Consider the following 23136-nt stretch of genomic DNA (forward strand, 5'->3'; position numbering starts at 1 on the left):
CAAGTGTCTCTTATGAATGTTTAATAAAGAAAGGCTGTAGTTCTAGAGTTCCAGAAAGAACATGAAGAATTGCTCTTGGTGAAACATTAATTTACACAATAAGTCATTGAATTAAAACAGAACTTCAGCTTCAAACTCAGCTGGACGGGCTGTATTGTATCAGATTGGCCACAAGGTGCCACATGTACGCATTCATCTGAAACAGGAAAGGTGCTAAGGACAGGCAGATACATTCTAAAATTCCAAAGGTACGATCTATGCTCAGCACCAGTAATTTCTAATAGAATATCACCTATACACATTTCTCTGAGCTGGACAAGGGAGTGTCATCCATGAACTAAGGAGATATGCGTAAAATTTAATTAAATATTATAAAAAGAGCCAAAGAATATTTAATGTCTTCATTTCCTGTACAGTAAAGGCTTTGTGATTGTGAAGGCTGACGTGGGGGCAGAAAAAAACATTATATGTATATAAAGCACAAACTTAGTAGAGAAGAGTACACTGGAGCCAGCCTCTCAGCATCACTGTCAGTGTCACTACAGAACACCTGGGTGTGACTTATTAACACATGTACAGGTGAAAGCAGCCTACTCTTGTAGTGCTTTCAGTTTTTCAGTTTCCTGAAACTGGCCTTTAGTGCACCTCAATGGTGCGGTCACACTGCAAACACTGTCCCGAGCACAGCGGAGGATCAAGGAAAATGCACCAGGTCCCCACTGTATCCATGCCTTAAGCACGAGTGGACGTACCTTACAGAGCACAATTGTTTGTTTAAGAGCTGCCATGCAAAGACAAACATGAGGTTGCTTGTTTTCCTGGAGGGCCTCGTATAAAGAGTTTGAACAAAGATTGCGGCAGTAGTGGGCAAGTATCAAACTGCTTATTTGAAAAAAAAAAGGACTTGTGCTCTTGGGCTAGTGACGTCCCATGCCAGTGCCTTCCACCATCCATCACACACTGTGCTCGAACGCATTCATTCAGAAAAAAAAAAAACCAAAAGCATACATTACACATGCACGTACAAATACTTAAATATTTACACAATGCAAACATCAGTTTGTTTAAAAAAAAAAAAACGCTACAGTATTAATATCAACATAAAAAAAAGCTTGTTTCAGTATCGATGATTCAAAGAAAAGTTAAGTAACTACTCAAGTATTTTGACCGTTATTGTTGATGAACCTTGTGGCTGGGGCTTCAGCCTGTAAATGACCCTGATCACAGAGAGAGCTGGGAAGGCCCTTCATCCCCCACACAGGAGTAGCATTCATTCTTATTGTGGTCTTCACTGCCACACATGAGCATTGTCTCTCACTGCTTTATCTGTGTCCATTTTTCCTCTTTCTTATCTCCTTGCATGAGATTCCCCATGCTCATTTTCTGGGAAAAAGTCCTATCCCCATCTGTGCCAATAAAGTGCATTTGATTTAAAAAACAAAACATAGAAACAGATTTCACTTAAAATCTCAAGCTTCCATACTAAAGACAACTTGCGAGTGGTGGCAAGTGAACATGTGCGAGCTTGGTGCAATTGTCTTGTGTGTGTGTTTGTGTGGGTTTCACTATTACAACAGTTGCAGTCTATCACGGGTACAACCCATCTCTCGAGCCTTCCTTCAACTTGAAAACATCCCAACATAAAATGTCTTCTTAACCAATAAATAATTAAAACAGTGTCACAGAATCCAGTATAAAACAAATCATTGCAAAAAAATTATAATAACATTTTCTTCAAGGAACTTTTTACATTATAATGTTCACTCAGTTCTCGTTATTCAGCTCTGAGCCAGATTCTCTCTACACAGAAAAACTGCTGTATGTCATTGGACATTGAGTTCCCTTGTGTTGTGTGGTAAGCCAAAGAAAACTTGTGAAAACAAAGAGAAGACAGCTCAAGCCACAACAGAGTCCAACACTGCTATCTTGACAATAAAATCTCTGTAGATACATTGCATCTTTGGTAGTGAATTTGTGCCTCTTTGCCTCTCACACATTTGTTATGAAAACAGTAATAATACTTGTCTGTTGCTTCTGGTGGGTCCATGAAAAAACAGGATTAATTAAAAATGGAAAGTGCTTTCTTTGACTGCTACAAAGTTGGAGAAGTGAGATTGAGGAGGTCCACTGGTATGAGTGATTTCAGAGGAAGGTGGTCCCAGGGTGGGTGTGATGCTGCTACTCGTACAGTGTGACCGTGCAGTAACACAAAGCAGAGATCCTTCGGTCCACGGTCGCCTTATCTGTAGACAGACAGAGAAGAAATGCATCATAGACATGAAGAATGCAGGATGAAAGAGAATCCAAAGCGGTGATACCAAAATAAAAAAATGAACAATACATTTTCTACAAAGTATTGCTTAGAAGTCATGAAATAAGTGAAAGAATTCAAAGTGTCAGCTGATATAAGGGATGGGCATTTCAGTCAAAGTTCATCACTGATTAATAATCATGATTTGCATTTGTGTGTATAATTCATTGCCCTAATTTACACCACTCAGCACTTATGTGAATAATTGATAAGCGGAATAGTCATTCCCCAATGTATAATTAATTCAATTGAAGGAAAGGTATTTGACTATGTCTAGAATTTATTACAAAATACTACTGTTAATGTTTTCCTATGCATACAGGGAAAATATTTAATTGCTTTCACAATTCTATAAGCAGAAGCAGTGCAATTCCCCCAGTTAAATACCCAAATAAATAAATTCAGTTGCTCTTGAATGAAGTGGTGGAACATATTTGTGGAGAATGGATTGTACGCAATGTCTGTCTTCCATCAATGCTGTGTTGTGTTTAAATAAATGAACCAGACTTGATGTGAAAGATCCACTATGTTAAAAATTGCATTCTCTTTTTCATATCCGAATGCGCTTCAACATGTTACTGTTTACTTGCACATGAATGATGCATCAAAAACACTTTGAAGGAGATGTACTCACACTTCGTGACATTTTCTATATCTGCTGGGTCCTGCAGGATTTTGCTGAGTCCCTCCAGCAGCATGGCAGCTTTGCTATAGCGATATGCAATATCTTCAGTTTGCTGGAACATCTCATCCAGCGCTGCCGACTGCACCTGTTACAAACACAAACACCAAAGAGAACATTTCAAATTTTTGCAAAGACAAGGACACGCACAACTATGCACACGGTCTCTCTCACACTCACCATCTCCACAGCGTGGTTGTATATGAGCTTCTCCGCTGTTACACTGTTAATTTCATCCACAAAGCGCTGCTTGTCGGAGAAGAAGTGATTGAGTTTGTCGGTGAGCCGGCGGCAAAGAGAGATGCAGGTCTTGTAACGCTCATTCAGGTTTTTAACCACTACAAAACACAGGAGACATATGAGATTTATCAACAATAAAGTACAAAGAATGGGAGAGTACAATTCACATGTTTCTTGTAGTGTGGTAAAAAAAAATTATCCATGGAGAACTCAAATATGTTCTTCAAATATATTTGAAATAAGCTAAGATCAAATCGAGTTGAACAGAAGTGTATAAATAATTATTAACAGGACACAAGGGCACTATGTATCCATGATAATGAAGAAGCTGTAGAAGTTTATTATATGACTAAAATAACCCTATAAATATGAGAATTTTGATATAATGGAATAAAATCCAAAATTAATTCGATTCAACAGAGATTAAATTTCAAGGCAGATAACAAACATGGCAAGGCATGTATAAACACAACTCCAGGGGTTTGTTTTATTTATTTTTATTTTTTCCAGAATTCTTGAGTAATGAACATGTGAAAAAAATACTTTTGGTAAAATGTCTGCATATAATGCTTTTTTTTGTTGGTAAAAATACAATTCTGTGGCTATTTACTAAAAACATTTCCAAAAATGTTTGGTACATCACTTTCATTGACTGTATTCCACTACTATGTACATGGTAATGGTAAAATAAAAAGAAAATAATGGTGAAATATGAACAGAACTTCTCTTTACAAATGCAATTGACTGAACTATCTACTCTGGAACCTACACTTGTTTCTGATAAGATTTATCAATATTCAGCACTTACTATTTTATACAGGTACAACTCTCTGCAAAGATGCAAGCAGCTGCTCACCTTGTTTGACAGCCGTGGAGGGGTTGAGCTTTGCTGACTTGATCTGGGCCTTGGCCAGGTGCAGAGAGGAGGCCAACAGTTGAGCAGCCTTCATGTACAACACCAGCTGCTCCACTTGCCTGCACGGGGAGACACAGAGGTATGGATGAGCAGTTGGATACATGTGTGGGGTGGTCTACATATGTCCGCTTAATGTGTGGTCTGAATGTATGTATGTGTGTGTGTGTGTGTGTGTGTGTGTGGTGTGTATGTATGTATATATATATTAAATCCTACCCCCATTCTTTGCTGAGCTGGCTGATCTGGTCCACCACCACACTCTCCTGAGGGGGATAAAGTGAAGCTGCAGAAGCTCCAAGGTCAGCTCCACCTGCCCGTACTGCAGCCATCTCCAGTACACAGTCCGTGAATGACAGCATCATCCTCAGGTGCATGAGTGTGTCTGTGTGCTCTCGCTGCAAAAATTAATACACCCTTGCAGTTTTAGAGTGATACACTTTTTAAATCATATTCACACAAATTTACCCTTACAGGTATATTAACAAATATCAACTCAGGGCTTTAGATGGATGCAGTGATGCTTTCCAACATACTTCCATTCATTTTGTTCTTGCATAGTTTGATATAATATCAGAAACCATTAACTGTAATAGTGCATCTCTTTTAGCACATTTCAGACAAAAATAAATTTAATAGGTTGATTCCCTATATCAGATTGTATACAACTTGTCTGTTCTTCCAACAGTTTTCAACTTTTAAACAGTTTTTCTGTAGTGCTGAGTTTTCCTTTGGTGTTTAGTGATTTATTTGGAGCTGATGGTTTGCACTAACCTCCATCAGTGTTTCCTCAGGCAACTCTGGGGCCTCAAAGGTGATGAAGCCATCCAAACTGGGTGGGGACGTACCATAGGGGACATAACGCAGGCTGCTAGGGGCCACCTCTGCCCCAGGAGGGGAGCTGCCAATGGCCATACCTGGAGGAGAACCCATACACACCTTTCCACTGGTAGAGCACAGCGAGCCCCCTGAACTGTTGGAGCCTACTGCAGAGAGAAACAATGATCAATTACATCTGCATCATCCAAATATAACATTGCTGTTACTTTGTAAAAAACAGTTGCAGGTCACTTATGAGTAAGCAAGGTAAAGTTCTTACCTGAGGTGGTCCGTGGGCGGGTGGCAAGATGGCTGCATGTGGGAGGGGTGCTACTGTTGGGGGGTGAGCCCACTGTGAACACTACAGTGCGGGGACTTGCTCCGCCTGCTGCCAAACCACACGATCCTGCGGGGGCTGAGCAAAGAAACACAGACCCACAAATATGACGCTGTAGTCACTCTCAGACTCTGAGCTAGAATATTTTTACAAACACAAGGAAGGACCCAATCACATTATATCCTCTTAGTTGAATAAAGCCACATTGGGTACTGAGAAAAGAGAAAGCAATGGAAATGCAAAAAACCCAAGTAAGATATCAAAGAAATTAGTAAAAGGAATTATAAAATAGCAATAAAATCCTATCAGAGTAAGCTCTGCTGTTTCGTCACAAGATTAAAAGGTTACCTGTATCCATAGGTCTTTCTGTGTTTAGACTGTCTGTGCTGCCTTGATACGCTTGACCTCCTAGAGTGATTCTCACAGGCTGCTCTGACAAACGCCCTGTACTTACAGACCTGATGGACAGCAAAAGGTATGAAGGTAAGAAAAGAAAAGCTTATAAACAGACATAAAAAATATCTGAGTTTTTATTACCTTCCAAAGGTGGTTTTGCTAGCCTCTGGAGCTGACTGACGACTACTTGGATAAGGGGAGCAGTGGTGAATGCAGATATCACGAGCATCCATCAGTGTCCTGCTTGGCGTAGGGCTGTCTGCCATTCCCTGCTGAGAGGCCAAGGCCATGAGGTTGCATGAAGCCTGGGTTTTAGGGATTTTAAAAGGTGCTGTTGTCTGTAAAAATATTACACAACAATATGATTCCCTTGGTCTTCTTATCAACTTTACGTATAAGAATAGAGTGTATCGATTCTCATTTACTCAAACTCATAAAGCCTACTTTAGTGGGTGATCCAATGATGGTAGGCAGGGGGGACTTCTGGAGCCAATCAGACGTGCGTGGAGAGGAGCCCAGGTGCTTTGTGGGTGAGGTGCCCAGGTTGCCAGGTCGTCCAAGCTGCGGTGAATGGGTGGGAGGATAGGCTAAAGTGGTGGGCTGCAGTGGATCAGATAGCTGCTTGTGCAGCTTCTGCTTGTTCTGGTAGACATCTGTCAGGGTGGGTGCACTCTGAAGTCGGGCTCCAAGCAGTTGAGATGATGGCACAGGAGAACCTGTAATGAATAAATAAATAAATAAATACTAATGCTCTACTTGTGTAAAACATGCTTACTGGCAGCCTAAAAATAGTCTCTTTATACTAATTCTTCTGTTAAAAAAATCCACTAGATGGCACCAGAGTCTGTCAATGCTTCAGTAACCTACCAATAACATGTATTCAAGCTCTTGTGAATTTCCAGTATTTTAAGCTCAATGAATTATAAACAGTATTCCAGTGTACTGAGTTCATGGGCACTGCTTTAACTTTAACAAAAAAAGATGCCAAGCAATAAAGAGAGTGGTTTAAGCAGGTGGACAGTGGAAGCTTGGCATTTAATGTCTGAGCTGAATCTCCAGCAGCTGCACTTGCCATGACCACAGTCAAAACACTTTACTTATTAAACGTGATTTCTCCTTTGTAAATGGAGCTTCTCTAGAAAGCATTAATGAAACATATACATGTGAGTCAGGGTAAAGTAAGACAGAGGAAACAATGGGACTCATGGGAGTGTTAACAGGCTTGAAGCAAGAACTATATAAGACACCTGACTCCAGGGAGAAGAAAACAGAGATAGAGCCTCTTTCACACATACTGAGACACAGAAACTCACCACCGGAGGAACTGCGGCTGCGTGCCTCATGGTTATGGGGATGTCCACAGCAGCAGTGGCCCAGCTGTTCAGGAATAGTGCCCACTGGACAAAACAGAGACATGTCACAACATGCCCTCTATTTAAAACAATCACTCCCTTTCAAAAACAGTGCATGTCTCCCTGGCAACTGCATTTTAAATGTCACAGAGGGGAAAAAAACATAACAATTTGAAAAATAAAAAAGCATAAGGGTGCATGAGGAAAGAAAGAAGGATTTTGTTTCTAAATAAATCTTCTGTTATATCACTTTAGTGTTGTTTGTCACATGAATTACGCATTAACTGAGAAAGAAAGAGTTGCTGAGATAGAGAGAGACAGGCAAAGATTCAGTGAGAAAGACTTCTTACCTAGTGGAGAAGGTGAATATGGGCGGGAGCTGCCTGTGGAGAGTCTTCTGCCCACAGTCTGGGATGTATCAGCTGGACTGGGAGAGCCAGAGGTGGCTTTAGGAAAACCCATGGGACTAGTGTTGGAGCGCCGCACTGTACCTGACCTGCAGCCAGACAATTCAACATCATTTCACCATTACAACTAGCCATAGTATTCCTACTCTGACAGACGTTTACAAATGAACACACAACGATAGACACTAAAACCAAAATTCACAATCTGTGGCTCACTTTCTTCAGGTGTCGGTTGTTCAGTTTGCTAAATACTGAAATCCACAGTTCTTTCCAAAAGGAAATAAATACTGCTGTAACCTCTCCTCTTTGAGATGTTTTAAAAATTCAATATACTGCTCTGTCACTTTCCCTTTAGCACTGGAAAACAAACATGACTCATGGAATCCCAGTGGCAGGTCCAGTCGGCAACACGCAAACTGGCTAGTGAGGAACCGAGAGTGTGAATCAGCTCAGCCCGTCTCACAAAACAGCAACAGTGCATTTAATCCTTCAGACACAGAGCCAGGCCAAAGGAAGTGGGGCAGCAGCTGCTACTGGAGGATCAGCCCCCTTGGCCAGCAGGCCCTGGGCAGGGCCTCGTCTGATGGGGAAATGGTTGAGGTAGAACAGGCTTAAAGAGCCCTACTGGCTACCTGCCTAAATCTTACCAGCACCATGCTGAGACAATCAGCTCAAAAACAATAGTTCTTTCAGTTTCCCCATCTTGCACCCACTACATTTTACACCTTCCCTAAACCCTTGACCCCCTTTGACTCCCTATAAGCTCTATAACTGTTATATTCCAAATACAACAACCTAATGTTTCCACAGAACTGTACAATGTAATACGAAAAATGATTAACATCGCTTACAATTTAGTTAAAATAAAATAAAAAAAAACTACTAATCACCATTACTGTAAGAGACACTTAGCAGTACTTGGACATAAAAACAACATTACCCATGAGTACTTGTCATGACTTAGCACATCTTATTACTCCTCTCAACACCCTTCTAGCTATTGTCCCAGTTGATTTATACAAATACAAACCCTGACTGAACAAATCAAAAGTGATCTGATGCAACCTGGACTGTAGCTGATGTAAAGCAAAGCAATCTTTTAGAAGGTTAGTCATGAATGAGTCACAGAAGGAGCACAACATGACAACTCCCTTAACACAGTGTACAATTTGTCAGATTACAGCACAAGAGTGTAGTGCTCACTATTCACTAATCTGAATCCTGTGAAAAGTGAAGCAGTGTCTTACCTGGGAGAGCCGTAGAGAGTGGTGGTGGGGCTGCTGGAGAGGTTCTGCTTGATGCGTTGATAGTTGCGCACCTGTGTAGGAACAGGGATTGGGGTGGTTTCTGCCCGAGGGGACACCATTGGGGTCTGGCCTGAGGAGGGTTGGGGCTGCCTGGGCATAGCAGAGAAGAACGCCTTGAACCAGTCAGCACGCTTCTGCTGAACCATGATTGCAAACAAAGAACTAATGCCACTCAAACTTCAAAAAACATTTTTTTCACAAGAAAAGGTCCACTCATCAAATGTTTTTATACCTAAAATCTCTGAAAACTAAAGCTAAGCAAAAGTGACAAAGACTCCAGTCTGAGTTCTTTGTGTGCTAGTTTGTTAATGTTGGCAAACAGTGTGTGAAAAAACCTTTTCCTGTTTTAGGGGCCAGGCCAACTAAAAGTGGGAGGAGCCATCTTGTAAACACATGCATCCAGCCTATCATTGAGGAAGAAGGAGGGGCTAGGGGTTACCCAGAAGAAATGTAGGCTGAGCTTTGGCCAACAGCACGTGCTGCATCCTCCCACTTGGAACAGCTGCTCAGAGCTTTAAAAAGGCTCATTTATATTTTGTTTTCTGACTGGGAACAAAATATATTTAGACAGACATCATGAATAGATATTCCAATTGTATAAGTATAAAGCTTATTTTGGGGGAATGAGTCTGAGCTACATGAGGAGTTAAAGGGGAAATGTGCCGTTAGAGCTAGCTATCTTATTATGTAATAAGATAGAGGGTAGGGGGACTGAAAAAGCAGCAGAGAGAGTGAGTACACGTGAGCCACACGAGGCTATACACCCGAAGAACACAAAGAGAGTTTCTTTGTTTGATCGAGAGTCGGTTCAGCATGGCACAGCATAAAGTACGCCCTGTAAGGCTAAAGTGCATGGACTACAGTACAGTGTTAAAAATATTTGATACCTGTGTACTACACTAATACAAAAAGAAATCTTGTCTACAGAATCAAAACACTATAAGGATCACCACGTGGAACCATTTTGATCCAACTGAGAAAGATTTAAAAACAACTCTACCATGAGGATTAGCTTGTAAGCATTAAATATTTTAGTTGTCATAGTTAAATTAAGACATAACCAACATACAAATTAACCTTTATTAAGAAATATAGATATTATAAGTCCTTCTGTAAACTATACTAACTATAACAAATTTACTTGAAAATATACTACAGAAATTCCTGCTGTATCACTGTAGTTTATTTTCATATATGTAATAAATGTATTCTTTATTGTGTGATAATTATTATATATTTTTTTTCTGGTAGATAAGCACTACTGTTGACCTGGATTTGTGCCTGCTGGGAAGCAGCACTGGGACACTCGTTCTTTGGATCCACACTCTTGGGAATCAATGCACAAACAACAGAGTGAAAAAAGGCACTGAGTTCACTTCATGGGAACAACAAGCAGAGCTGCAGTTCAGAGCTCCAGGAAAAATATGCCTCTCTCCTGGAGGAGCTGGCTCTCACCCAAAAGTAATGCATGAGTGTTCACTCACATAAACATGTTGGGAAACACAGTGTGCACCACTGCTCATAAACACAGTGAATGTCAGAATGAGTCTCAGGGACCATGCAGGAGAAGAACAAAGAAAGAAGCAACAGAGACATAGAATACTCTATGTGTGTGTGCATGTTTAAGAGAAGACAGACAAAAAGAGACATGACCCAGTAGGTTGAATGTGTCTAGCTTCTGGGCATGTACAGAAATGGAAACAGGGGAGGAAGTGGCTTTGAGAAGGTGTACTGACTTTGAGAACTGCTGTGCAGAACAGCTGTGAAATGGAAGGGCCATGAAAACAAGGCTGGGAGATATACAGCAATATAATTTTTGTAGTTTAGAAAATGTAAGCTAAAGATCTATGTGCAATCCATATGCATAAATTATGTTCTGTTATAATGTATTAAAATATTTGTAAATATTATAATCTCAGGTTTTTTCCACTATAACTGCCCTCCTTAAGGCAAGCCATTACAGGTAAATAGCATATTGTTTAAAATCACAATATTATCATTTGCTAATTATTGATATTCTTACAAGACCTCTTTGTGAAACCTTAAAAATGACATTTAGATATACAAATGAAATATTATGGCATATATCTGCATATATTAAACACCAAAATTGATTTACACCTGTATAACTTATAACTTCAAAGGGTATATCACTTAGACTTTGCTTTCTGAAACCTCTGTATTAGGAATTTCTTATCAAGTGTACTTTAAAATACCTTTAGAAAGAAATATGTAAAATGAAATTTGTGTGTGAAGAGAAAAGGTGATTTTGGTGATAAAAAGGTGATTTAAGTAAGAAAGAAAGAAAGAAAAGAATAAGCTTAAAAAATGAAATACCATTTGTTCTTGGCAAAAATTCTTGGCAGGACCAAAACAGTCAGTATTTCAGACTGTGCTAGACTGATTTCGTCCTTAATTTAGCACAGTAGCCAAAAAACTGCCATTTTATGACTAAAAGAATGTGCTCAGGCCTGCTGAAGACGAAAGTTCACACCACACATACAAAAATCACACAAACGGGCTCCTATTTCACAGTTTTGTGATTCACTCCCCAGTCTGATCACAACAGAAAGCTTGGAGTACAGAAATAGTAAATGTGTCATGCTAGGTCATATTCCCATAATGGAGATTGTTCTCTTCCACCTTCATGATCACATAGCTTAGCAAAGAGGGTGAGCTGAAAATATCACTGATGACATCAACAAGACAAACAGATCAACATGCTAATCCAAAACAATCCTGTTTCTCAGAGATGCATAATAGACCCATCAGTTACACAGCTTGTGTTTGTAGTCCAGCCATTGAAATTCAAACAAAAATAAGACGGCAGTCTGCACATGTATTTGTGTACCTTTAGCCCATTAATGTAGTAAAATCTGTGTTGGTACAGCTAAGCTAGGCAAACATCATGTGGAGTTGTTTAGAGTGTTACTGTTACTTGGTTAAAAAGTGTGACTGTGATTTGTTGAAATGTGAAATGTGCCAGTGATGTCACACTTACCCTCCACAAAGCAGAAACTCACTGGATGGCCGGCGGCCAACAGCACCCATTGGCAGGTCATCTGAAAAGAACACAGGAAAGAGTAACTTAAAGTAACCACAACAATTCCAAGTCTTCAATATAATCATGATTATTTTGAAAACAAATTAATACAAAAAATCTAAAGTTTCACAAATTCAATAAACAAAAAACTAGTAAATCAAGATTTTTGGAAAAGAGGTCTGGTACTAAAATCTAAACCTTTCAGTAGTCCATGGTTGAATGCTTACAGTAGCATCCTCTAAATAATGAAAATGTGTTGGTGGAAGAATGTTTATTGCAAATAATATAAAATATAACAAATTATTTAAGGCTGTTGCCATTTTATAAAAGCAATGAGCCACATGAAGCTGTGGATTAAAGTTAGTTTACCAGGAGTAATGGAAATTTAATGAAGTTTCTAAGTTTTTTTTTTTTTTTGTAAATCAAACTCACAAGACTGTTCTCCCGAGAGGTGTGGCACTAGCACAAAGTCGTCCGTGTCACAAGAGGAATTTTTACTACTAGTGCTGCCACCAGACTCTTTGGACAACTGCAGGTAGTTTGGGGGGGCAAGAGGGGGTGAGGAGAGCACATCCTCCGGCAACGTCTGCATGTCCGGCAATAACTGCAGCATCAAGAAAGAGACAGTGGGGGGGGGGGCAGAGACAAACATTGGATTATTTGAAGCTGACAGAAGAATGAATTCCTTTCTGTCACTCAGCTCCTGCAATAGGGATGTGCAGAGATAATGTACCAGCTTTAATCCAAAAGCATACACCAGCTGCAGTTAGGTGACAGTGGGCTTAAGCATGATGAGGTGATGAACTCACCGGAGGAGAGACGTAGCGGCAGGATGGCGAGCTGCCACAGGTACTGTCCAAGACTGAGCCAGTACATGCAGGTACTGGCACAGGGCATGCTATGTTTAAAAAAAGAAAAAAGCAGGGGGCCTGCTTAGTCAGCAGCTCAAGACCAGATAGGCTATAAAACATCATATGTGATAAGATTATATTTCTCACATTTTTTAATAGTCGATGATTGCTCCAGGAAGGGATGAATGAAAAATGTATCTGTGAGAAGACAGCAATAAAGTTGAGCGAGTTAAAAGAGACAGTGAATAATAGAGGCCTCAGCTAGGTTAATGACCTTGAAAAACACTACATTTATCATAGCCTGCCAGGACTTTACATAGAAGAGTTTCACTGACCAAAATCCATCCTGTCCTTCTGGTTCCTCTGCAGCAGGCCCAGCAACAGATCAGCAAGCTGAGGAGATGTTTCCCTTGGGATGCTGAGAACAAGAATGAAGCACTTTCATTTGTAAGTTCAGTAGAGGTCAAGTTTCAGTACAGTCTTGAATGTTAAAAGTCACGTCTCCACCATCAACAGCGCTGTGATTAATGTTTGTTCTTACTTTGGCACCAGATTCTTGTTTTTCTCATAGAACATCCTTAGGTCTTGTGGGCTGTTTGCCTGTGTAAAAGACAAAAGATGGAATGATACATCTGTATTGCTATAGAAGTGAACATTAGTAAATTCATAAAGGGTGAAAAAAGATACTCTTTCGACAACAATAGTTAAAAGGCTAACATATTCATGTTTGCATTTCTAAGATGATTAAAATCGTAGCTGGATGATGTAAACATTTCATTCACTATTTCCTTTAGTTTTCCAAATACATCTTATCTGAAATTAGAGAAGACCATTCCTAATGCAATTTAGGAAGATAATGCAGCCCTGTCTCTGTGTAAAACAAAACTTAAACACAATAAATAGATTCAAACCTGAAAGGGTGGCTTCCCGACAAGGCACTGATAAATAACAGTCCCAATGCTCCACAGGTCTGCTTTGGCATCATAATTCTGGGACATTATTACTTCTGGAGCCTGAAGGGGTGAGGAGGCAGTTTGAAGTTACAATTAAAGACCCAACACAAAGTTGACAGGCAGCATTAAAGTCAGTTAGATACTTCTGGGTGCTTACCATATACATAGGTGAGCCACACAGTGTGGCTGCCATCATGTTGCTCTGAAGATATCGTGCAAAGCCAAAGTCAGCTGTAGAACATAAAATGCTTCCATCAGTATGTCTATGTTATTAATAGCAGCGTGCTGAAAATGTCTGACTTAAGTCTGCAGCTTTGAGAGGAACCATGCAGACAACTGAAAGCCTGCAAACCCAGAAATAGCAATGACACAAAATATTCCTGTAGGTTTGGAAAACTGAAGGGCTTTCCTCTCACATGGGTTCACTCTGTAAAGTTTCTGTGAGCCAGTATTACAGCCTAGCTATGCATGCACAATGTAGCTGGCAGAGTAAAACATTGCTGATTACCAATTTTAATGCGGATGCCATTGATGCTTGATTTCTTCCGGCCAGTGTAGGACAGGAGGATGTTCTGGGGTTTGAGGTCTCTGTGGATGATTCCCTTACTGTTTAAGATGCGCATGGCTGCTGCTATTTGCTGCAGAAAGATCCTAAGGGTGTCCTCTCGTAGAGTTCCCTTGGCTAGAACAGAAGAGATGCACAACTGATGAGAAACACTCAATAACTCATTTGAAAATAAATAAATATAATATATTTTTTAATTATTGTATATAAAAATATCATACTGTGTTGTACTTCTGTATTTATCTTTTTTATCTAAGTGTGTTCAATATTATTTTTTAAATAATATACAAAAATAAAATAAATTATATTACATTTTTATAGATTTTTCCCTTGGGTGACAAATTTACCTCTGTAATACAGTGCAGCTACAATACCCACATTCCCATACTCAGACAAATGCTGTCACATCCCTACAGGCATGTGTGGATATGTTCATTAACAACTAGGTGTATTCATCAGCATTATGCCCATTCATTTGCTGCACCAAAGACACGAGTACTGCTGGGTTATGTCACACTCCACTAATCTAACATAAGAACATTATAAAATCTAACGCTGCCTCAGAAATATTTGAGAAGTATTATATAGAGTGATAAAGCCCTTGGTCCCCTGTTACTACAAAACACTACTAATCCACCAAGCTGTTAAGAGGATTCCATTTCCCCAATCTACTCAGTAAACAAAGCAATTCTGATCACAAAAGATCTAATAAGAACCTCAGAACACCAGTTTCATGAGAACTCAGAGTGAACAAATCCCTCCAATACACGTCACACAGAGTGGAATTGTATAACTGAGGAACAGTTGCATAATTTGTAGGGGAGTTGAGAGGCTGACACATGATGCACCGTGTCATCTGACGTGGGTGCATTCACCAGCAAAGAACTGTTACATTCTGATCTCACAGAACAAGAGTCTAGAGTTCAGTCTCCACACTCCCACTTGTGCACACTCAAGTACACTCTACAGGAACTTGGTGCAGGACACCTGTGTCATCCAAATACAATCACGCTGACATATTTTATGATGAAAACATGCTCCACACCAATCACATCCTCTCACTGAGAACACCAGAGCACCATTACCAATATATCTCTACATAACCAAAGATAAACACTGGATCAATAAACAGCTGCTGCAAGAACATTCTGAAATACAGGGAAAGCAAAGCATATGTCATCAAATTCAAACTACATGCAGCATCCTCTGATAAGTGAAGATCACCCTGACCATGAGGAATGACATGATGTAAGTCAAGCTAATCTACCAAAGAAAAACAAGGTTCAGCTCTCAAAAATAAATCTACACTTTTCCACTGTGAGATAACAGCTCAACAAAATGGGTCTGAAATAATGCACTCAAGATAATGCATAGAAAATGTAACAAGCCTCAAAAACTAAACTTGGTTTAAAACAGCTCTGCTACTTTTATTCTGAGTTATTATTTATTCTGAGCCTTAAATTATGTTCTGTGTAAATTTCCTGAAGCTGAAATTAATAGCTTGTATTTGATAGCTTTTTTTTTGGACTGGGAAATACATAAATAACATGTAGTCTTTACTATCTGCACTGTACATCATGTAATGTTCACCGAATTGGTAAGTCACTTTTGGGTTTAGCTTCTTAGGTTTACACTAATACTATTGCTCTGGAACTGGGCCATAGACCTCTTTGTTCACTATTATGTCACACATCATAAGCATCAAACATTTATCAGTGCTGAGGGTGTACAGCAAACATATTTGTATTACACTCAGTATTGTGTTTTAATAGCTTACCTTGTAAATAATCCGCCAAATCCCCTCCATTGCAATACTGCAACAAGTATACAGACAACATTAAATTCTACAATCAGAACATTTTAATTGAGTAAAAAAATACAACATTCCTAACAACAATGTTAAAACAAAAAAAGATTTGATGACACTTATGCTCAGAGAGACAGTTTTGACAAATATAAAGGGCTGGAGAACAAGGTAGTTCAAATTACATTGGGCAACATAAAGCAGGGATAGCAATAAGCACTTCAGTTCATCTGATACAGTGTTATACCATCATTCTGGGCTAGTTAATCTCCTTATAATAAGACAAGTTTGGTGTGTGAGTGTGAGAGAGAGAGAGAGAGAGGTGTGAAGGGGGTGTCAGCCCACTGCATACTTACTACAGCCAAATCACTGTATTCTACACTGTCAAAAGATTTCAAATAAAGATTGGAGAGAAGACACTTAAGAACACTCAGCTCTGCTCGTTATTTAAGGGTCTATGTGTGCTAAGGATGTACAAGAATAAGTTAACTGGATTCTGAAAAAGTTTGAATAGTTAATCAGTTATTTGCTAAGTTTTCTGTGTTGCAGACTATAAACATATCATTCTATAAAGTTGGTGTTAACAACATACTGATTACGAAGTTGGAATTAAATAAAACACCTAAACAACAAAGCAAATTCTTGTTCTAACACAGCTCCCATAAACAAGCATCAGATGACCCCCTCACTTATCATATCACCTGATAAAAATGAGGTGTCTGGATAATGTTACATGCTAAAGATAGAGTGGTTATAAAACCAATTTTTTTTCCCCTCGGAAAAATGCATTCCCAAAGAGGTCATTTTAGTTTGGAAATTTAAGATGAACAGTTTGTTTTTCCTTTTGTTGAGCACCAGTCAAGGCCACAGGACAATGCGTTGTGTGACTATGCTGTATATAGATATCAAGGAAATGAGGCAAGAAAACAGAGATGCTGAGTGAGTGAGGAAGAGAGAAAGAGAGGAGAGACTTATGATAATGCACATAGTGTACTCACCTCCATTACCAGGAAGACAAAATTAGGAGTTTCCTGTAAGAAATGAAAAGACAGCAGTTTAAAAATTTTAAATTCTCATTATTAAATGACAAACCTTTGCCCAGGAAGGAAGTGGAAGAAAATCAATTCAATAATGCTGTGCTGCCATAAACACACACTGAAGTTCTTCCATGGAATTAAATACACAATATTATCAAGAGGCCATCATAAGATCATAACCACATTATTATGCAAAGCCCTCAGACACATCCTCTCCATAGACTATTTTGGGTTTTGCATGTGTTGATCAGCACAGACGTACTGGACAATGTTAAAACCTACTGGGCACTACCAGAGAGGTCTGGATGTGATTTTGATGTATGGCATGGAAAGAAAAACATGATTTATAAAAAGAATAGATCCAATTCTAAAACTGGCCTAGCCATGTTTGGAACAATTGTAAATAATACATTATATAAACATGACTATACAAATTGTGTGTCAATGTATTAAAAACCATGATGCTGCTCATAAAATTTACATTTAACATTCTCTAGATTAATTTTGGAACATGTACATATTTTACAATGCTGACATTTTGTTAATTTGTTAATTAATTTTTCACAACATAATATTTTAACACAATTTTCAAGGACAACCCTTTGAAATAGTGTAAAATGGAGTCCAGCTGCTCATCCTCTATGCCATTAGCACTTTTTAGGCTATCAATTATCAATGAGTAAATGACTGAGCAGGAAACTAAGAAAAGCAATTAGCAAGCAAGAGTAAATTGATGTAATCATTTATCACATTAGATATTGTGTTCACATTCAGGAAATAATGCCAATAAATTAACAACTGTAAATTCTGAATAGTACAATCTGTATAAAAAATATACAGTAAATTTGACAAATTCCATATATCCATCACTGTAACCTACTACCTCCTGCAGCTTGGAGTATCACTCAGATTTCCTCTAAAGAAACAAATGCTACATTTTCATTTTTCTGCCTAACGACAACTGCTTTGTGAGAGTATGAACCACTGTCTTGTTTCTACATGACTCTACACTGATCCATTAAAATAGAAAGCGTGGCCATTTTGTGTGCTGTGATTAAATTTGCAAGAATGAGTGAGGCACTGGCAGTCTGTGTTCCAGCTGCCATCTTGGCTGTTGTTCTTTTCCACAAATCTCATTAATTCCCTCATACAGGCTGATTTCCTGAAGGCTAAACTCAAGACTATTTATTTCGCCTGATCGACACATGGACAAACCACCATCACTCTGAGTTAATAACTGTGTGAACAGTCTCTGCTCTGAAGCTTCAACCAACTATGCCCACTCTAAAGCTAAAGCCAAGCTTTTGCACCAGTTCCACTGTGAATCCTCTAATGGAATGGGATCAGTGTTGGCTGGAGCAGGGCAGGCTTATAGAACCACCATTGGGTTACTTTCATTCAGTCCATCTGAACAATTACATGAAATGTAGTCAGCTGAGACTGGAGGATGGAAGTGACACATTTATAACTGACAATCAACATCTTGCTGCAAACACAATTTATATAGGTAAGTATTTGTTTATATTTGAAAGCACTACATGCCTGTTAGTGAGTGATGCTGCATTATTTACAGTAATGATTACTTGCAATTCCAAAGTTGAGCTGAGTTTTCGTGTCAAATAATATCAGCCACAGATACAGTTTACCTCTATGGAATACTGGCCCCTACTCTAGCTTAGCACACAGATCAGCTTCAGGACATCACTGAATATGCACTAACACACTATGGCCTTCTCTTTCAGTGTGTGTGTGTGTTTGTGTGTGCGCGCCAAATGCCACCAAATGCCACAGAAGCCCATGTTTCTAAGATGTAAGACGGTTGAGAAGACATGCTAAGAAGGAGTGGTCCAAAAAAATCCAAAACAACTGCACTAAGCCTGGAAGCATATGCTATCCACAAATGACAAAGCTGCCCTCAGCTCCATGCAATCCGATTTTTCCCCCTGATTGTTCTGGGCAAGGACCCACTCTAGGACTCTTGCCTAACAAAATTTAAAATAAATTGACAAAAAAAGACATTCATACATAAAGTCATGCACATTGGCAGATACCACAACACAGAACCTGCTGGCCATTTACAAAAGCTTTTTTAAGAAAAATTCCCTTTTAATAATTTCATAGAAAACATAAATTCTCTATATTTATTTGCAGACACATTTACATATAACTCTGTGTAAACGGCAGTGACCACCAGTCAAAACAGCCACTACATGCAGGTTTGTAATATTTTAGGAAATCATTTTAAGTAGATTAAATATATAAATAACCCACCTACATATGTCAAAGGGAAAAAAACTATCTATATATAAAAAATTGTCAAAAAGATGTACTGAAGATACAATGGGACAAGCTATTCACTGTGCAAGACCTGGTCCACCATTAAGTCTAATTACATCTCTAAGAGATAAAAGAAAACCTCTATTCATGTATCAAAGTTGACTTTGTCCATTCTTTCACAGTAAGAAAACAACTCAATAACAGTCTAAATTTATATATGGTTCTCTAGAAGCCATTAACTGAGAAAAGGAAGCTGATGGTCTTAAACATATGGAATAGCACACCCAGGGTCAAGTTCACAGCATCACATAATGTGTTTTGGATTACTTGGAACATGAAAAACCTATAATGCAAACAACTTCTACACAAAAACAAAAATGTACAAATGTATTTTGTTGCTGAACGGTTTGTTTTATTTTCTACTCAATAAATATCTTCAGCTTTTTAGATGACACTGAAAAATTAATAACATATCTAAGACCAATTTTACAAAGGTTTCAGTAAATAACATTTTGTGTTTTGCACAGTTCTATGCTCACATAGGACTGACTAAGTGCACTTCTGATAAAAACAGCATGACATAAGGCCCACAAAAGGAACATTTCCTTTGCATGTCAACAAGCTGTCACACTAACTCATTGACCCTGTGCTATATAAGAAGAGGGAAGTAACAGACACACAGCATTTTTTTAATTGCCTGAGCAGTTTACAACCTAGGTCACTGACCAACACACAACAGCAGTACATGGTCATTTTAACCATTCCCTGAAAAGTGCAAGATATGGAAAAACAAGCTTAGGGCTTTCCTGAGACAATGGAATGTTGTTCCTACGGTATGTTGTTGACAGCAGGAACGTCAATGACTGTGACAATGTTTTCAGTACATCGTGTCATAAAACTGAGAAACCTTTGAGCTCACTGTGGAGATGCAGACATGGGACTGGTTGTTACAGCATAACATCAGCAGATGTGGTGGAAGGGCACAAACAGTACTGAGTCTGGATTAGACTCTTTTTATCAGCTGTGAGAATATCCACTCACAGTTGTACGTACACACACACACACACACACACACACACACCCCAACACAAACACACACACACACACACACACACACAAACACACAAACACAAACGTTCTGATATAAAAAAAATAATATAAAATATCACAGAATTACACTGATTTTTAAAATGTGCTTGTAAACATATTTCTGGGGGCTGTGGAGGGGGTTGTCCTGCATAGATATAATTTTTAGAACAATTTTAACTATTTAATGTTGTATAGGCTATCATGATGTCACTGTATTGTTACACTGTGTCTGAGGAAAAAAAGATGGAAGAATGGAAAACTGTCCAGGGCAGTAGTAAACAGCTTTGCTATGTCAAATAATCTTCATTAACTTTAGGCTAAAAACACACAGCTGTTTGTTTAGTTACTGTCAGCATGGCAATGTTTTTCTGTGTATTAGACTGCAGTAGAGTATGATCAAGTTACAGACATGCTAGCAGTGGCAACAGACTTAGCAATGCACAATGTTTACAGCAGTTGTGCAACTCTTTAGAGGAACAGGGACAACACTAGTGTGATTTAGGAGTCCAGAGAGTAGGGAATACAAACTCCAGCCTACGTATTAATGAGTCAAAGGACACAAAGGGGAGCATAATCATTTGTGAAAAAAAATTGAAAAAACAGCATATACGCTGTAATAGACTGCCATTTTTTGTAATCCCACTCAATAACACTAGTCATACATGAATGCATTACATACAAAACTCAAACTCTGCTTGCTTCTTCCCTGATTGCATGGAGCCAGTAAACAAACACAGCCTACCCTGTTTTTCAAGAACACCCAGGGAAGGAAGCATATGCTAATCACATGATGACATATAGATGGCACACCCTGATAGTCATCAGCCTGAGTGTTAAGTATGCTGTGTGTTCAGTCTTGTGAGGACAAGGCTCAAATAAATTCCTCTTGGTTTACACCATAGCATGTGCTGAAACGTGAGTCAACAAGCAGCCTTCTAAGAAAACCAGAGAATTTTCCTGAAAAGCTGAAGCACCTCCTGCCCCTTCTAGTGGCCCACTCCTCATTTTCACTGCTTGTTCTTTATCCAAGCTCCTCCCACTCCTTTCCAAGAACTAAAAACAAAGAACAAGATGAACCTTTCAGAGCCAGAACGCTGTGTTCTATATGAGGAAGTTCAGGTTCTGTTCAGGAACTTGACGTCTGGCAGGCTACTGAAGAGAAATGTTTATTTTTTCTTTGTTTTTCTACAAAGCATTTAAACATTATTTTCCCAGTAATTTTGTGGCAGACCCTAACAAACAGATGCAGGAACAAACAGGGTGATAATTATAGTTGAACCTTAATCTTTGACAAGTCATTAAAAAATGTATTGTTTTGTTAGGAATTTCTGAATGTCACAATTTTTACCCAGTGTATCTTTCTTCTTCTGAAGCCATTAACTGAGACATGACAGTGCTCCACACACACTGTAAAACACAAGCATGATGTCACCTAAAGGCACATCTGCACTACAACACCCAGGTTCTAGAACAATCTCCTCTATGTTATATATAATAAATGTTGTAGGACTACAGTCATGGTCAAATGTTTAGGTACACCTGGTCAAATACCTGGTTAATTTTCTGACTGCAAATCAATACACATCCTCTACCATTTCTGCATTATCTGGAAAAAAATCATTCAGATATGCACACTTATAGCACATTATTTTTCCCCATAATTACACATTTAAATGTAAAAAAGTATACACTAAAATGGGCCCAAGATTGTTCTACTTAATGTGTGCTAATTAATTCAGGATATCACATCACTTGAAAAGCTTACCTCATCTATGTGCTATAACATTCTGACTGTGCTGTACCACTGAGGCTATCATTCTGTTGTACCTATTGTACCAAGACACCAAAATATATCTGAACATTTTAACTGCTCCATTAGAGGAGGCAGCAGATGGAGCCTGAAGAGAGGCAGTCACCACCCTGTTATTACACAGCTCCAAACTGAGAAGAGATTCAACAAGAGCTATACTGCTCTGGGCACAGGCCTGTAATTAAAACTGCTGAGCAGACACCACCAAAGCACAGTCCCATTCAGAAAAGATAAAAATACATATAGAGATAAGGTTCCATTAGATATTTCTCTCTCTAGAATAGGTGAATGATATGTCACTGACAGAATGGACTACAGCTGAATTACTAGCACTTCTTTCCATTAGCATGAAAACATGCTAGCTTTCATTCACACTTCATCATAGAAAGGTGATGTTGTCTGTGGTTCTGGAGCTGCTTGGTGTGGTAGCGTGGGGCTCAAGCTCTAAAGGGCTTACATTAACGAAGCCCATAGTGGGATCTAAAGCCTCCCTCACAGTAAGTAGGAGATGCTAAAGGGCAAGCCTTACCACTTAGTGATCTTTAATAAGGCGACTCAGGCAAGAGAAAAAAAATGATCTGTGCTAACACCATGTGACTATGGGCCATTAACAGTCCACAGTGGATTAACCATGGCTCAGTGGAAAGATGAAACTACAACAGCTGGTATGTTCCTTGTGTTTCATTATGCAACATCATTTTTAAAAAATGTATAAAGTCTATATGTGAAATGCATCAAAAATAACACAAACACAGGTTGTTATCAAGCATGATAAACAGGGCAAGTGATTTACAAACACTGAAAACTTATCATTCAAACCATTGCAAATCAAATCATGTCCTAACTGATTTATGGCAAATTATGCTAATCATATACACATATAAATAGCCCGACCATGCTCTTTAAAAAGCAAACAGATCTACAAAAGCATGTGTATTTATGG

The 23136-nt window shown here is 38.9% G+C and overlaps 1 protein-coding gene across 2 annotated transcripts in view; it reads right to left on the minus strand.

The window, feature by feature from the left end:
• ulk2 (unc-51 like autophagy activating kinase 2) overlaps positions 1-23136 on the minus strand; it is a 28152-nt gene continuing 5016 nt past the window's right edge. Inside the window, exons 4-27 of one of the 2 annotated variants that reach the window (XM_066663290.1) lie at positions 16979-17011; positions 15954-15990; positions 14120-14293; positions 13769-13842; positions 13570-13671; positions 13200-13258; positions 12994-13076; positions 12806-12856; positions 12617-12705; positions 12240-12411; positions 11766-11826; positions 8705-8854; positions 7401-7546; positions 7012-7095; positions 6143-6414; positions 5840-6036; positions 5651-5760; positions 5246-5380; positions 4921-5129; positions 4366-4544; positions 4090-4208; positions 3174-3331; positions 2946-3081; positions 1-2243 (exon numbers count right to left, since the gene is read on the minus strand). In XM_066663290.1, the coding sequence (XP_066519387.1) occupies positions 2179-2243; positions 2946-3081; positions 3174-3331; positions 4090-4208; positions 4366-4544; positions 4921-5129; positions 5246-5380; positions 5651-5760; positions 5840-6036; positions 6143-6414; positions 7012-7095; positions 7401-7546; positions 8705-8854; positions 11766-11826; positions 12240-12411; positions 12617-12705; positions 12806-12856; positions 12994-13076; positions 13200-13258; positions 13570-13671; positions 13769-13842; positions 14120-14293; positions 15954-15990; positions 16979-17011 (2895 nt within the window). In that variant the 3' untranslated portion in view covers positions 1-2178. Of the gene's footprint in view, positions 2244-2945; positions 3082-3173; positions 3332-4089; positions 4209-4365; positions 4545-4920; positions 5133-5245; positions 5381-5650; positions 5761-5839; positions 6037-6142; positions 6415-7011; positions 7096-7400; positions 7547-8704; positions 8855-11765; positions 11827-12239; positions 12412-12616; positions 12706-12805; positions 12857-12993; positions 13077-13199; positions 13259-13569; positions 13672-13768; positions 13843-14119; positions 14294-15953; positions 15991-16978; positions 17012-23136 lie in introns of both variants that reach the window. The other variant, XM_066663281.1, reaches the window with a different exon arrangement.

This window comes from Hoplias malabaricus, chromosome 1 (assembly GCF_029633855.1).
Source record: "Hoplias malabaricus isolate fHopMal1 chromosome 1, fHopMal1.hap1, whole genome shotgun sequence".
NCBI lineage: Eukaryota > Metazoa > Chordata > Actinopteri > Characiformes > Erythrinidae > Hoplias > Hoplias malabaricus.